At 44.6% G+C, this 14,127-nt stretch overlaps 1 protein-coding gene across 1 annotated transcript in view; it reads left to right on the forward strand.

Moving 5' to 3' along the window:
- Window positions 1-14,127, forward strand: part of LOC8024779 (nose resistant to fluoxetine protein 6) — a gene marked incomplete at its 3' end in the record, with an annotated part of 108,382 nt that overhangs the window by 68,034 nt on the left and 26,221 nt on the right. Inside the window, exons 8-12 of the mRNA XM_042292867.1 lie at window positions 1,726-1,829; window positions 3,759-3,929; window positions 10,809-10,902; window positions 10,995-11,087; window positions 13,003-13,168. Of these exons, the coding sequence (XP_042148801.1) occupies window positions 1,726-1,829; window positions 3,759-3,929; window positions 10,809-10,902; window positions 10,995-11,087; window positions 13,003-13,168 (628 nt within the window). The remainder of the gene's footprint in view (window positions 1-1,725; window positions 1,830-3,758; window positions 3,930-10,808; window positions 10,903-10,994; window positions 11,088-13,002; window positions 13,169-14,127) is intronic.

The following is a 14,127-nucleotide window of genomic DNA, read 5'->3' on the forward strand; positions in this document are numbered from 1 at the left end:
CCGGTTTGGTCTCTCTCGGTCGTACTCGGTTGCAAGAGTGTGAACGGACCTTAAGGCGATTCGGGCCGGTCCAGCGAAAGGGGTCCGACTCCTGTTCTATACTGTAGCGGGTGTTTCAGCAAAAACTTGCAAAACTTCTTACCAATAGGGTAGTTGAGAGAGAAAAAAATAAAAAAACACTTCGGGAACAAACGCCAGCCACGGCGGACGTCAGGGATTAAAAAGCAAACATTCTAATTAGCGATATGTTTAAGTTAAATTTACTAATTGACTTTCTAATAAAGAAAATACATATATGGTTATAATAAAGCAAGTTTGCTAAGCATCGTCTAAAACCTTCAAATCAGTTGATTCTATAAATACCAAAGCACGTGTGAAGCTCGGGGGTGCTCTAAAATGTCCACTCGTGCAGCTGTCACAAGGCTGGTGATGCAAAACCATGAATGATAAAAATATTATCTGTGTTTTCTCATCACCAACATTGTTCCGTGCTTCACCCTTGCTTTAAGCGCTAAAAATTGATTGATTTAGGGGTCTACGATGACACTCGGCAAGTTTCTAATTGAAGCCATATGTTAATTTTCACTAGTTAAAAAGTTACTTAATACATTTTAGTTATTTATATATGTTCTTGCTATGCTTCTTTGCAATCCTTGACGTCCGCAAGACTGGAAGTATGTTCCCGAAAAAAGTTTGTTTTCTTCACAACTCCCTTTTTGGTATGAATTTGTTTTGTATTCGTTAAGAAAAAACCGGCACATACATAAGTAAATTGAGTCCTCACAAGGCAACTCCAAGGTAAAGCACAAACAAGCGATCTTACAGTGTAAATACCTCATTTCGGCAATGAACATTTCACCTCTAAAAAAATGTATTCAATCTCGTTGGCTGGCAATTGCATAGGTTAATCGAGTGAAGTTAAAAAAATAATGATACATCCGTTAAAAATATTAGTATAAATTAAAATGAAGGTGATATAATCTTGCCTCTGCATAAATATGCGTGTATATCATAATTTAATTTAATCAACTTTGCGTGAGCCGATTCACCAAACAAGTAAATACTTATCGTAGCTTAGTTGTCGTTATTATCATAGCTGTCGTACGATGTACCTTTTCTTTGCTCGTACGACTGGACTTCTGCGATTATAATTGCTTTGGCCGGTACGTGAAACGTTATCGACCACCACACTGTTTACAAAGAAGTCCACATTTGCCCGCACCGGGTGCAATCTCTGCGCGTGCGAGAAAACCAGATTCGCCCGAGGCGAACCATCTGAGCATGTACTGTGCCGACAGCAGCGCCACCACAGTAGCGTGACGTCAGAGAGTTTGGTTGGTCTATATGTGTATGGTAAACCCGCCGGGTAGTATGAATTTGAACAAATCTGTTACAAATACTTTTTCAGTACTTTTACTGTGTCCCAAAACTAACTAAAAAAATACATCTGGGTCTCTTTGGAAATCTGCGGCTGTTTCAATAAAAAATTAATTCGTTCGTGCCAAACTGTGAGGCTTTTTGTACAGGATCTATCAAGCTGCAATTTCGACACGAATAATAAACGTTCACAACATGATTGTTCAATGACGGCTCTCATCGATGTACTTACCCGTTTTGTCACTAGTCCTATGTCCCTTCCGCGCGTTTTTGCCCCCTTTCAACGAAGCGAATGAACTATGTTAATAGCAACGAATATGACAACATGCGCCTTTTTGTTTCTTCCAGATGTATCTTTGGACTTTTGGGAACACTGCTTCTCTGCGGAGCGCTACTCGAGATCATTATTAACACGCTGCCGAGGCCACTTCTCTCTGATGACTTCAAGCAAAGTACGTTTCATAAAGTTTTTGTACTCAGGGGTTGAAATAGATCTCATTGTTTTCCAGTAATTCAATTGTTCGATACTACTCAAGACCCTTAAGGACAAGCTCTTCGCGGCTTCATGTTTATTTCCTCAAACTTACAGTTAGGAATGGTACTCATACAAAAATGTTTTGCATGTAACAATTTTGAGTTATTTTAGGACTTAATGCTCTTTATAATTTAAATGGAATTAGTCCCTACTTTGGGCACATACAACATTTTGAAGGCGAAATTGAGAGTCTACTTACGCCGACCAAATGGCAAATAGAAAGACTTGTACTAATATTAAGGTTTCCTACTTTGGTTTATCTCAAAACAAAACGCATTAGTTAAAGCAAATGAATACACCAAAAATTGACATGGCAGCTTGAATGGTGCCACATAATTATTGGGAGTGTGAGCAGCAAGCAAAACAACCTCCAGAGATCCCCACTCTATGAATGCTGAAGATTAGTCAAAACGATTACTACAATGCTGCATTACTCCAGAAAAGGCAAAAAACCGAAAAGTGTAAAATCATTTATTCGCATGTTTCTGTCCAAATGTCAACTTATGAGTCGTTGTGTATCAAGAATAATCTTTATTGGCTGAGAGTCCAACATATCATAGTATGAAAATGTTATCACGTTTATTGATTCACACTCAAGTGTCCTTTCGTGATCCTTTGAAACTCCCACAGCAAATGCATTTTAAATATTATTGATACGAATATTATGGAACATTCGGGGAGCTCCCAACTTTCATGCTGATATTGTTTATCGCGTGCCCAAAAACACCCTAACAGTTTTGACATTTCTGTGGAAAATAGCGACCCAATTCACAGTAGCTCGCTGTGAGTTGCCGTGTCCCTGTGTCCCTCCCTGTCCCGTAACTCAAAGCCCGCCATTGTGACGTGCGGGCCCGCCACGTCGCAATTAAGGGCCCACCATGTCATTCAATGGTTTCACGCCGGATATCGCTTTTTTTTTCTATTTGAAAATTCTGTGTTTTGAATAACAGTTTTAGGTTGAGCTAGTTGGTACATATCAATACAGGGAGCTCAACTTAAACATGGGACAAATACGAAGAGAGGGAACGAACATACACAGGGCTAATGCCAACCCGCAAAAACTATTTTTATTTTATGTTGACTGCGATGAATTTTGTCCTGACAAATTCGCCTTCGCGTTCTTAAATGGCCTTAGCTTCTGAGATATCGCGCGCAAAGGCATTCTTGCTTCTTCCAATGATAATTTTGTTACGAAAATGTGCGCTGCTTTTAGAGGCGCGGTAATGGACTGGTAAATGCCCTGCTGCTGTTCTCTTCGGCGACGCTTGTTTTCTTTATTGTTTTTTTTATTAAGGTCGACTCATTCTCCTATATATATATTATATATCTAGTAAAAACGATTTATTGCGGGATCATAGCTATGGGCGAAATTACATCGCGATCTGTTAGAAAGCCGTTTTATGCAATCCATTAAACGGACCATCGAAATCACGCAGTATATAATCCAACTGATACAAGGCAAAAATGTTATTTTCATCGAATATCATTACGTAACCGGCGAATCAGCTTGCAGTCCTGACTACAAGCGTCGAAAGTGCATACCGCTCTGCCAGGATCGGCTCGCGTTGATTGACCGATCACATAGTAAAATGTTTTAAAATAGGGGTCCCCAATGCTTTGGGCGCCCCGAACAACTTTATCGCACTACGCATGCGTAAAAGTTACCCGTACGCGCAGTGCGAAGCCCCAAGCTGCTTAGGGAACCCGAATCTTTGCAATCGTCTATTCAAGAACTCCCTATGACATTCGACGGAAATGGCATTAGATTTGCCGTGTGGTAGTAAATATAGGTAAGGCTACTCTTGATTTCTCTTGAAATAATATATTGTTTCTCTTTTGTACGCAGGGGCAAGAAGAAGCCTATTAGCGGCGTTCGGGCCTTTTCGAAATTTCAAGCAGCTCCTTTCGTCCGAAGACCGGGCGTCATCACTTCACTGCCTGCATGGAATTCGAGTGGTCACCATGTTTTGGATTGTCCTCACGCAAACATACCTCAACCTGGAGTTTCAAGCAGTGCGTAGGTACAATTATATATTTGCATACTCTTCGGAACCATTTATGCAACGAAGAATGTTTGAGAAGAAAAGAGCCTACCTTAAGACGTTGGCTCATTAGAATAAAACTTTGCAAGTTTGTTGCACAATCCTCGTGCACTCTCTTGCAGAAATTGCGGGCCGCAATTCCCCAAAAAATGTCCCGAAAACATTTCACGTTACGTGACCTTTTCTTTAAGGCAATGCGCGCGTCTTCTGGCAGTACATTCCTGAATGTGACATTGAACTGTTGCCCAACCCACCTTACCCGCCGGCTCAGGCACCGTTAGATTTTCGTCTGTTCCCCTTCACTCAACCGACATCGGGAAAAGCAGCATTTCCACAGCGATGACGGCGTCATGAACGCTGTGCGTGAATGGCATGAGGATCGAGAGAAAATAAATTTTCTCACGGGTTGGTAGCATTACTGAACCGTTGAGAGAGGTGCATCACGTTTAAAGTCGACTGCGTAGAAAAGCCTTAAAGTGCCAACTGCCTGTGGGAAAAGTACTTCTCAAACATTCCTCATGCGCATTGTACGCTTTCCGATATTTTGAAATGAATTACACGTTGAAAGCAGAAGGCGCTTTGCTTTAACAGATTCCAGGACAGAACGTTCCGAATATGCGAGGTGGACCCTTGAGCGCTTGCAAAGTATTGCGAGTAAATCATAGCACTGGGAGGGACACTTCGCTCTACGGGTCACTAAACAACCCCACTGTCGTCGGTTCGGTGGCCCGACAAGGACGGTGTGAATTAAAAATACACACGCGTCAAAAACTCTACTTGCTGATAAAAGAACAGTCTCAAGTAAAATAAATAGCCTGGAAAGTGTGTTTGTCGAGCTAGTAAAAAGGGAAAGGGGGAGGGGAAGGGGCACATCGCGCTACTTGCGCTGCAGCGAGCAATCTCGCTTAGAGGGAAGCGACAGCTTTGGTGGTCAGCTTGACTAAACTTTTCAAATCCGGTAAAGAAAGTCGTCGCTCGATCCAAATGGTTCAGTCATATGCTTGCGTCTATCCGTTCATTGAAGGAAGCGAGGTAGAGAAGTACACGCGGGCGTGCTCGTAAAAGCTAATGCAGCATTCCAGCCACGCTCGGGGACAACTTTCAATGGCAATGCAGTCATAGGTGTGAGAACGCGCACCCTCGACCCTGATTTAGCGCTAACTAAAGTTGTGTGTGCACGCGCTCTCCTCCTTTCCTCCGAAAGGCCACAAAAAGTTGTTCCTGAACACGTTGGATGAAGAAATAGGTATTGGAACAAGGCCAGAAAGGGGGTCGAAATTCCATGCGGAGTTCAGGCATCTTCCGACAAGGGCACTGTTGGGTTAAGGCTCCGCGTGCAGGCGCGGGCGCGGTCGCGCGCCTCGCGTCCTTGAAAGCGTGTGCGCAGTTAAGGACAGTTCCTCGAGCCCCTATCATGCTGCGCCACCCCACGGTGTTTGTCAGAAATGGAAGCGAACCTGCGACACACTTGCTCCTCGGCGGGAAGTCGCCGTTCTCTTCTCTTCTTTTCCAGACCTTATCACCCAGACGAAAAAATGCCAAATTACTGGTTTTTGGAGGAATGTCTAGCGTATAATATTACGCAGAAGAGAGTTACTGCGCATGCTAAAATGGCGTTCCACAGCCCCGTAAACAAAATTAATAATGTGCAACAGGTGATTATCAGAGTGCTCTATTGAACCTCCGCCCAAGATGCGAATAATCGTCCTGTGCATTACAAAGCGAGTCATTTTCGCAGCTCTCACTGTCAAAGCGATTGTCTTCAGCAGTTCCGACTGCTGGATCATGTGCTCCTGTTGTAGTCTAAGCATCTGTACAAGGCTAGTTCCTTCGGACGGCGGGCTTACCGACACTGCAGTTTCTACAAGAATAAGCCTTTGATGGTCCCATAGTTTCATGTTTACCGTTCATTTTTCCGTGGCAAAACTATCTTCCATGCTGCGGACTGACTCGCCACAAATATACTGAAGGAGGTTGCTGCTGCTAGCAGTCAGTGGTAGAACACCCGGCTTCTCGTCTTGCGGCTGACTTTTGGTGCAGTGAAGACTTGCCAGGTCATAGTTTTGATTTCAAATGTCACCTACATCGTGCAATGGTGTCAACTTGCTGAAATCCTCTCAAAGCTGCCATGTTGTAGAATTAAAAGATTCAAAACCCGAGAGACCGGTTAGGAAAGAACACTCGCCATCTTTAGGGGTTTTTTTCTATTTTTTTCTATCTTCACTTCCTACACTGATTGACGTGTTCATTTGTTTCCTTAGAATATTCACTGCCTTTAAAACTACCACTTCAACATGGCACATTAAACCACCAATGAAAGCGATAAATTAAATATTATGGTCAAATATCTATCTTCTCAGGACGGTTATTCGCACCCCTTTCCCCTCTAATTTCCGCCATGCTCCATAAACAAAGCGAAAACAGCCACCATCTAAATTCTGTACTCTCTAACAAAACGTTCGAATTAAAATCACACGGCTTTATTTTAAAAACTTGGAAACAACGAAAAAAAAAATAAGGGAAAGAATGAGGAGTGAACGAACATAACGCTGACTGGCAACTGAAGTTTATTCCTGCGAGGAACAGAAAGGAAAACATAAAAGATGCAAGATAGATAAAACACAATCCACCCCCTTCAGGCACGCCCGACCACTTAAACAAATCTGCCGAATTTCTCAATGAAAGCCACTTCGTCATCCGCCAAAGCCACGGACGGAGCACTAACACACGTGTCCGCTTCGTAGGTAGAAATAAAAAACGCCTCATCAATTTCTCTAGTGACTTTGTTGTGCTGACCAGAGGTCGGCATTTTAGGTCGCCTTTATTCATCCTCACGGCACTCGCGGCCCTCACGCGCTGAGGCCCCTCCCGCTCTCATGGCCCTCATGCCCCTTACGCATTCATGGCCCTCATGCCCCTCACGCACTCACCACTCTCACGCAATAATACGCCTCGCGCCCCTCACGGAAATCATGGCCCTCACGCCGCTCACGCACTCACCACCCTCACGCGCTCACCGCCCTCACGCACTCATACTCCTCACGCACTCATACCCCTCACGCACTCACCGCCCTCACACACTCATGGCCCTCGCGCCCCTCACGCACTCATGGCTTTCACGCCCCTCACGCACTCACCGCCCTCACGGCCATCATAGCCCTCACGCTCCTATGGACCTCACGCACTGACCACTCTCATTTCCCTCACGCACTCATGGCCCTCACGCCACACAGACCCGCTTCAGAGGGGCAATTTCGCCCAGAAACTTGACAAGTTTCTGGAAACATGTCAAGTTTCTAAATAGTGCAAGAAAAGTTTTTTTTTTCTCACTATTTATAAACACAATTACGCGCTATAAACGTCTTTTTATGCATTTAAATCTGATTGAGAATACTAATGCATCTTTCTGAAACAGTTTATTTCTAAAGACGATCAATTTCAAACCAGAAAGAAGTCATCTGTTGTCATCATCACCGGCACGAGGTATCGCGTGAAAATATCACGTCCCTGATTGGATGCAGCCGCTTCGAACGTCCTCGAATTGCTCAGAGTTGCTCTGTTGTTTTGAGCCAGACCCGATCTCAGCAATTCGTGTCGATCCAGGGAAGGCAAGGAAACAACCCGCCAGCAACATCAAAATTGCTGAAAAGTTGCTCCGTCTGAAGAGGGCCTCACGCACTCACCATCCTCACGCCCCTCACGCACTCAAGGCCCTCACGCCCCTCACGCACTCATACCCCTCACGCCCCTCACGCCCCTCACGCCCTCATGGCCCTCACGCACTCACGCACTGACCGCCCTCACGCCTCTCACGCACTCATGGCCCTCACACCCCTCACGCCCCTCACGCACTCACCGCCCTCACGGCCCTCACGCACTCACCGTCCTCACGGCCCTCTCGCAGTGACGGTCTTCACAAGCCTCACAACCCTCACAGCCCTCACTCACCCTCACACTCATGAATGTTCCTGGTTCAGAAACTCACTCACCCTCACCTCACCTGTGAAGATGAGGGTGAGTGAGGGTGAGTGAGGGTGAGTGAGGGCCCTCATAAGTGAGGTTTGCCAAAGTATGGTGGTGACGAGACAGAATCTTAACCGCCGTGAAAAGCTGAGAACACGAACACCTATGAACTGCAAGGTGTCCCGACGGTAAAGAACGAAGAGAGAGGAAATGCTCCCTGGCCCCAACATTATAACACCGCCCCGTCCGACCTATGTACACCCGGCCACACGACAAAGGGATCAGATACACGGCACTCGTCGCGCACCAAACGTACCGCGTTCGGTGGCTAACCACACACCGAGACCTAGATAATCCAACACGATTAACTGCGGCGCAAAGACGGGACAACTTTGAAGGAGCTGAGAACACAACAGGCACGTCAAACTTCTCAGCCCCCTGCTTGATCCTATGTAGGAATGTGTGTACATACGGCAGAACAACCGGCTTGGAAGACATCCTTCTCCTTTCCCTCAAACCCGAAAGACCTCTAAACACTTCCAGAAGTGATTCCGCAACACCCACGACCACGGCCAACGGGAAGCCAGCAGAATGTATTTTGCTGGCCTGAGACAAAAAACTTTTCTCGCAGCTATGGTGACAGGATTTCACCCAAGAGGAGCGTAGACATGACACAGCAATAGCCCTTTTAACGAGTTTTGAATGATCTCTTCTTTGACCGGGGTTTATACGACCAACGCACATGTGAGGCCTGAATCTTAGGGGACAGGTCCAAAAATTGAATGACACCCTCAGAAGGGGTCTCAGGCTTGAACCTCCGGCACGGGGAACATCCCGAAAACATTGCGACCATATCCGTGACGTGACTCTTATCACCCAAACCTTGACTAGATATTAAAAGAATAAGGTAATCATCCACATACCTAAAGCTCTTTAAAATGAGCTCGTCATTCTTCTTAGCAGTAGCTCGATCACACTTGGCCAAATAAATGTCGCTAAGAACCGGGTCAACGCTGGGTTCGATGCCAATTCCGCTCTTTTGCAATAAAATAGAGTCCTCAAACGTGGCATATGTTGAAGCAGGGTAAAAACGCAACAACTGTATTGACATAAGCGGGTCTGTCGCCTTCACGAGATCAACGAATATTGCGATTGACTCCTTCTTAGAGTTGTTGCGTTTTCGCCCTGCTTCAACACATGTCACGTTTGATGGCTATTTTCTTGCAAAACAGCGAAATGTGCATCGGAGCCAGTGTTGCCCCGGTTCTTAGCGACATTTATTTGGCCAAGTGTGATCGTGCATTTGCTGAGAATAAAGACGAGCGCATTTGAAAGACTTCTAGGTATGTGGATGATTACCTTATCGTTTTAATATCTAGTCAAGGTTTGGGTGATAACAGTCACGTCATGGATATGGTAGACCTATTTTTGGGATGTTCCCCGGGCCTGAGGTTCAAGCTTGAGACCCCTTCTGAGGGTGTCATTCAATTTTTAGATCTGTCCCTTAAGATTCAGACCTCACATATTTGTTGGTCGTATGAACCCCGGTCAAAGAAGGGGCTATTGAGGTATGATTCTGGCCATTCAAAACTTGTTAAAAGGGCTGTTGCTGTGTCATGTCTACGCTCCTCTTTGGTAAAATCATGTCACCATAGCTGCGAGAAATGTTTTTAGCCACAAGCCAGCAGCTTGCATTCTGCTGGCCTCCCGTTGGCCGTGGTCGTGGGTGTTGCGGAATCACTTCTGAAAGTGTTTAGAGGTCTTTCGGGTTTGAGGGAAAGGAGGAAGATGTCTTCTAGGCCGGTTGTTCTGCCGTATGAACACACATTTTCACATATGATCAAGCAGGTGGCTGAGAAGTTTAACGTGCCTGTTGTGTTCTCGGCTCCTTCGAAGCTGTCCCGTCTTTGAGCCGCAGTTAATCGTGTTGGGTTATCTGGGTCTCGGTGTGGGGTTAGCCACCGAACCCGGTATGTTGCGTGCGCGACGGGTGTCGTGTACCTGATCCCTTTGTCGTGTGGCATGGTGTACATAGGTCAGACGGGGAGGTGTGTTAATGTTAGGGCCAGGGAGCATTCCCTCTCCCTTCGTCCTTCACCGGCGGGATACCTTGCAGTTCACTGTGATAGGTGTTCGTGTTCTCCGGCTTTCACGGAGATAAAGGTTATGGTTCGTATGGTTCGTCACCACAACAAAGTGACTAGAGAAATCGATGAGGCGTTTTTTATTTCTACCTACGGAGCGGACACGTGTGTTAGTGCCCCGCCCGTGGCTTTGGCGGATGACGAAGTGTCTTTCATCTAGAAATTCGGCAGATTTGTTTAAGTGTTCGGGCGTGCCTCAAGCGGGTGGATTGTGTTTTATCGTTTTATCTATCTTGCACCTTCTATGTTTTCCTTTCTGTTCCTCGCAGGAATAAACTTCAGTTGCCAGTCAGCGTTATGTTCGTTCACTTCTCGTTCTTGTCCTTTTTTTTTCGCGCTGTTTCCAAGTTTTCATTATGCACCAACTATCGCCACTTAGCGTCTTGTTGCAGCTTTATATTAACAAACGAGATAGATGCAGAAAGGTATAAGTAAGTAAAAAATTAACATAATCAATAATTACAATCAAAGTCGAGGTTTACGAGACAGAATGCATGATGCTGAGCGTATAAAGTACCTAAACCAGGTGGGTTGAGAACACCATGGCTCAAAACCTTGAAAGGGCACAACAAAACGAAAAGGAACTACAAAACACCGTAGTTTCCTAACTCTTCTGTAAGCCGGAATGAGTCATTCTGATGGGCTGTCTGTTTATTATTATTATTTTCCCCCGTTAGAGAATTTTGAAGCATGTTCAACTTGTCGTCGCTTTTTTGATATGTACTTTATTTATTTTCTTTCTTTCAGGAGGTCTGAAATTTCTCATACCAACAGTGGAATCTCTCCCATTTCAAGTCATCGTTAATGGTCTCCTGGCGGTAGACACCTTTTTCTTTCTGAGGTAAAGCGAGCATTTTGAAGGGTAAAGTTCCATTTTACGCCGAGGAAAATGTTGACAAATATTTATGACAACGCTCAGCTTTGTTCCCGCAGCGGTTTGCTGCTGGCCACTACCGTTCTAAGGAATTTCGACGAGAAGAATTCCAAGAAGCAATTGTTCGGCATATTTGCCTACAGGTATCTGCGGTAAGAGCTTCTTTTTTTACTCTATTCGCTTTTCTCGCGTCTCAGTGATCACGGAAAGTGTGCTGCGAGGTAAGTTAATATCGCCAAAGATTTCAATTATGGTTGATTTTTACGATGTTTTTCTTTTTATATTTCATAAACAGATGGAAGAAAATACTGTCTATTCAAATGGTATCCAAAGCAAACATGTATGCGCAAACTCAACCTCTGCAAATTTTTAAAGTCGGAAAAAGGGAATAAACTTAGGCTTAGGTACTATATTATTTATCGCGTGATTTAGACACTTTGCCTGAATTCATATAGAGGCATTTCCCAAATATCGCAGACGTCCTAGAAAGCTGAACCTCAAAATTTTAAGTTCACTACAATTTTTGAGTGTGTTATTTATTATTCCTGCTTCCTCTCCTGATACCTCCTCATGTGCAGTCCCCATCAGAGCAAGCAGCAGTGATGATTTTAGATTGAGCCCTGTGCTGTGCATGTGCTAATGGCTTCAAATCAGGGTCAGAATTGTATCCTTGTTCCCCTTCTCCCTCCATCTGACCTGCTCAACAAGCTTACAAACACTGAGTCCCACAGTTCGCGTGAATACTACATATACTGTATATATTGTAAAGGTTGTACAGGCATGATGTAAACAACCGAACATCTCACAAAACGAGCAGGTTGTGCCGACGATGAGCGTGTATTATCACACTACTACATATCATTGCACCTTCTCAGTCTCGTAAAAAAATAATAAAGCAATCGCGTGGTCTGTCTGAATGTGTAACCCGACTTCTCATGCGACGTTTTTAACGCGTATTTTATTTAGCAGAATAAATCTGCTGAGCACTGGTTCATTAAGTTTACTACTGTACGCAGATAGTGAGCTTCGTCTAATTTGGTTGTAAAAATTAAGACAATGAATACAATGTTTACGTTGACGAAAATTGGCCTCGTGATGGTGGTTGACTTCATCCAGGAAAAGTGGGCAGGTGTGGACAAGATGAGCTGGAAGACAACTCTTAATCACTACCATTGCACGAATGGGCAAGCGGGTGTTTGAGACAGAGCAGAAGATTGTTCAGAGAATATCAAGTTTATGGCTATTAGGTGGTTTGATGAACACAAAATACGTATTCTCCAGGGCTACCATTTTAAGAGAGAAAAGGGTATTTGAACAAAATTATAACTAAAGTAATTATACAGATTTCCCATTCATTTCAAGAACTAAATGTTTTTATTAGTTTAACTTCCAATCACTCTGGCAATTCAAAATCTTGGCTCTCAGTCATTTATTATTCGGTATGGGCGACTTGCCTTATTGTGGCGCCGCGGTTCTCCTCAGCTCAAATAAATATCAAGCAATCAATCAATTATATTTTTTTCATAAAAATGTTGTGGTTTTAGTTTTTGCTTGGCCACAAACAGGTCACTATGTATTGTACTGTATGTGTTGAACCTGACAGAAAGACCTGTTTTGTCTGAGGGCGAGAAGGTATTCTTCTCATGATATGCTGAAAACTAAAATTACTGACCAACACTTTAAGAAAATATTTTTCCAATACATAAATCTTTTTTCAGTACAAACGAGTTTGACGTTGGAGTCTTAAAAACTAAACATAAAAACTAAAAGCTAGTTTGCTTTTTTTTAAGTAGTCTAGGTGTATATGCCAACGCGCAGTTTACAAACAAACCCAGGTTTCCCAAACCAGGTGGGGCATTGCGCGTGCACAGAAACCAGATTTACGTCTACGCATGCGCCATTCCGACGGCAGTGTCAATACAGCTGTTTGACGTCAGAACGGCGCATTTATCTATAGTGTGTTTAGAACCCTCGTAGTATTAGGCGAGGCCTAGACCCCCGTCAGGTCCTGGCTTTCGTTGTGCACCACTGTACTTCCGACGGCAACCCCCGCGTATCTGGGTGCAGAATCACCCCTGGCTGCCTGCTGGCACTGTGCTTCTTCACCCTGGTGCCCCTGATGGGCTCGGGACCCATCTGGAGGGAGAAGATCGTGCCCCAGGTGGCCGCCTGCAACCAGACCTGGTGGGCCGTCGCCCTCAACGTCAACAACTTCATCCACGCAGACGGAATGGTGAGTGACTTCCGAGAGACCATCTTCCGAAGATCTTTCAATGGACGATACATGAGGGACGTACGCGTCACCAAAAACAACTACCGTAATGAACGCCCACCCGTTGTGAAGAGATAAGTGGCGGCAAATATCGAGTGCGCAGTCCTTCGGGGAGGGCGTTTATTCGGATTTTCCGGTAAAAGTAAGTAACATTGCAATTTACTCGTTCCCAAAATAAATAGGCTCGCTACTCTTTGCCGAGTTTCCGATGGCAGGCTTTACGTAGGCTTAGTGCAAGGTTTGCTCGTTTACAATTTTACATATAGTTAGGAATAAGACGTGATCGCGTGGCATGAATTACAATTGGAGCACTCTAATGGCATGGCATGCAACTGAATCTGCAATGACGCGGGTGCACTGCACCTGCTCCCCGGGACGTTAGAGTGCTCTGATAGTGCTACTCGATGACACGCGGTCTGGTGTTCCCACTGTGACAATGATAATACCCCTTGGGTGATATGCTGACCTCCTTGGGCTTCGAAACGAAACATCTGTATTCTGATGGAGCTGGTGTAGTCCTCCATACACCACTTCTGAACTGAGATGCTTGCTAGTAATCGTGTAAACAAACGCGGGTGGAAAAGGCAAGCTTGGTGTTAAATTCACTCCTCCGGAATCTAACTATATGCCGTCCTTCCTTTACTGGTTACGAGTGCAATAGATATTCGTTTCTTTTCTTGTTCGCAATAGTAACCAAAGTTATTACTTACCCCATTACCAAAGAGCAACAGGCGAGTCAACGGCCTTCTAGTAGCGAGCATTTTGGACAATGTACGCGTCGACGTGCGTAATGTACAACGTGTGCCCAATGAATCTAACCAATTTATATAAATAAAAATATTATGTTTTGCACATTACGAAACTCTATTATGAAAGTGCGGCTAGGTGGTTAATTTGTTTGGTGAAAAAACTGAAGCAAG

This window comes from Ixodes scapularis, unplaced genomic scaffold (genome assembly GCF_016920785.2).
Source record: "Ixodes scapularis isolate PalLabHiFi unplaced genomic scaffold, ASM1692078v2 PGA_scaffold3__209_contigs__length_174095766, whole genome shotgun sequence".
In the NCBI taxonomy this organism is placed as follows: Eukaryota; Metazoa; Arthropoda; class Arachnida; order Ixodida; family Ixodidae; genus Ixodes; species Ixodes scapularis.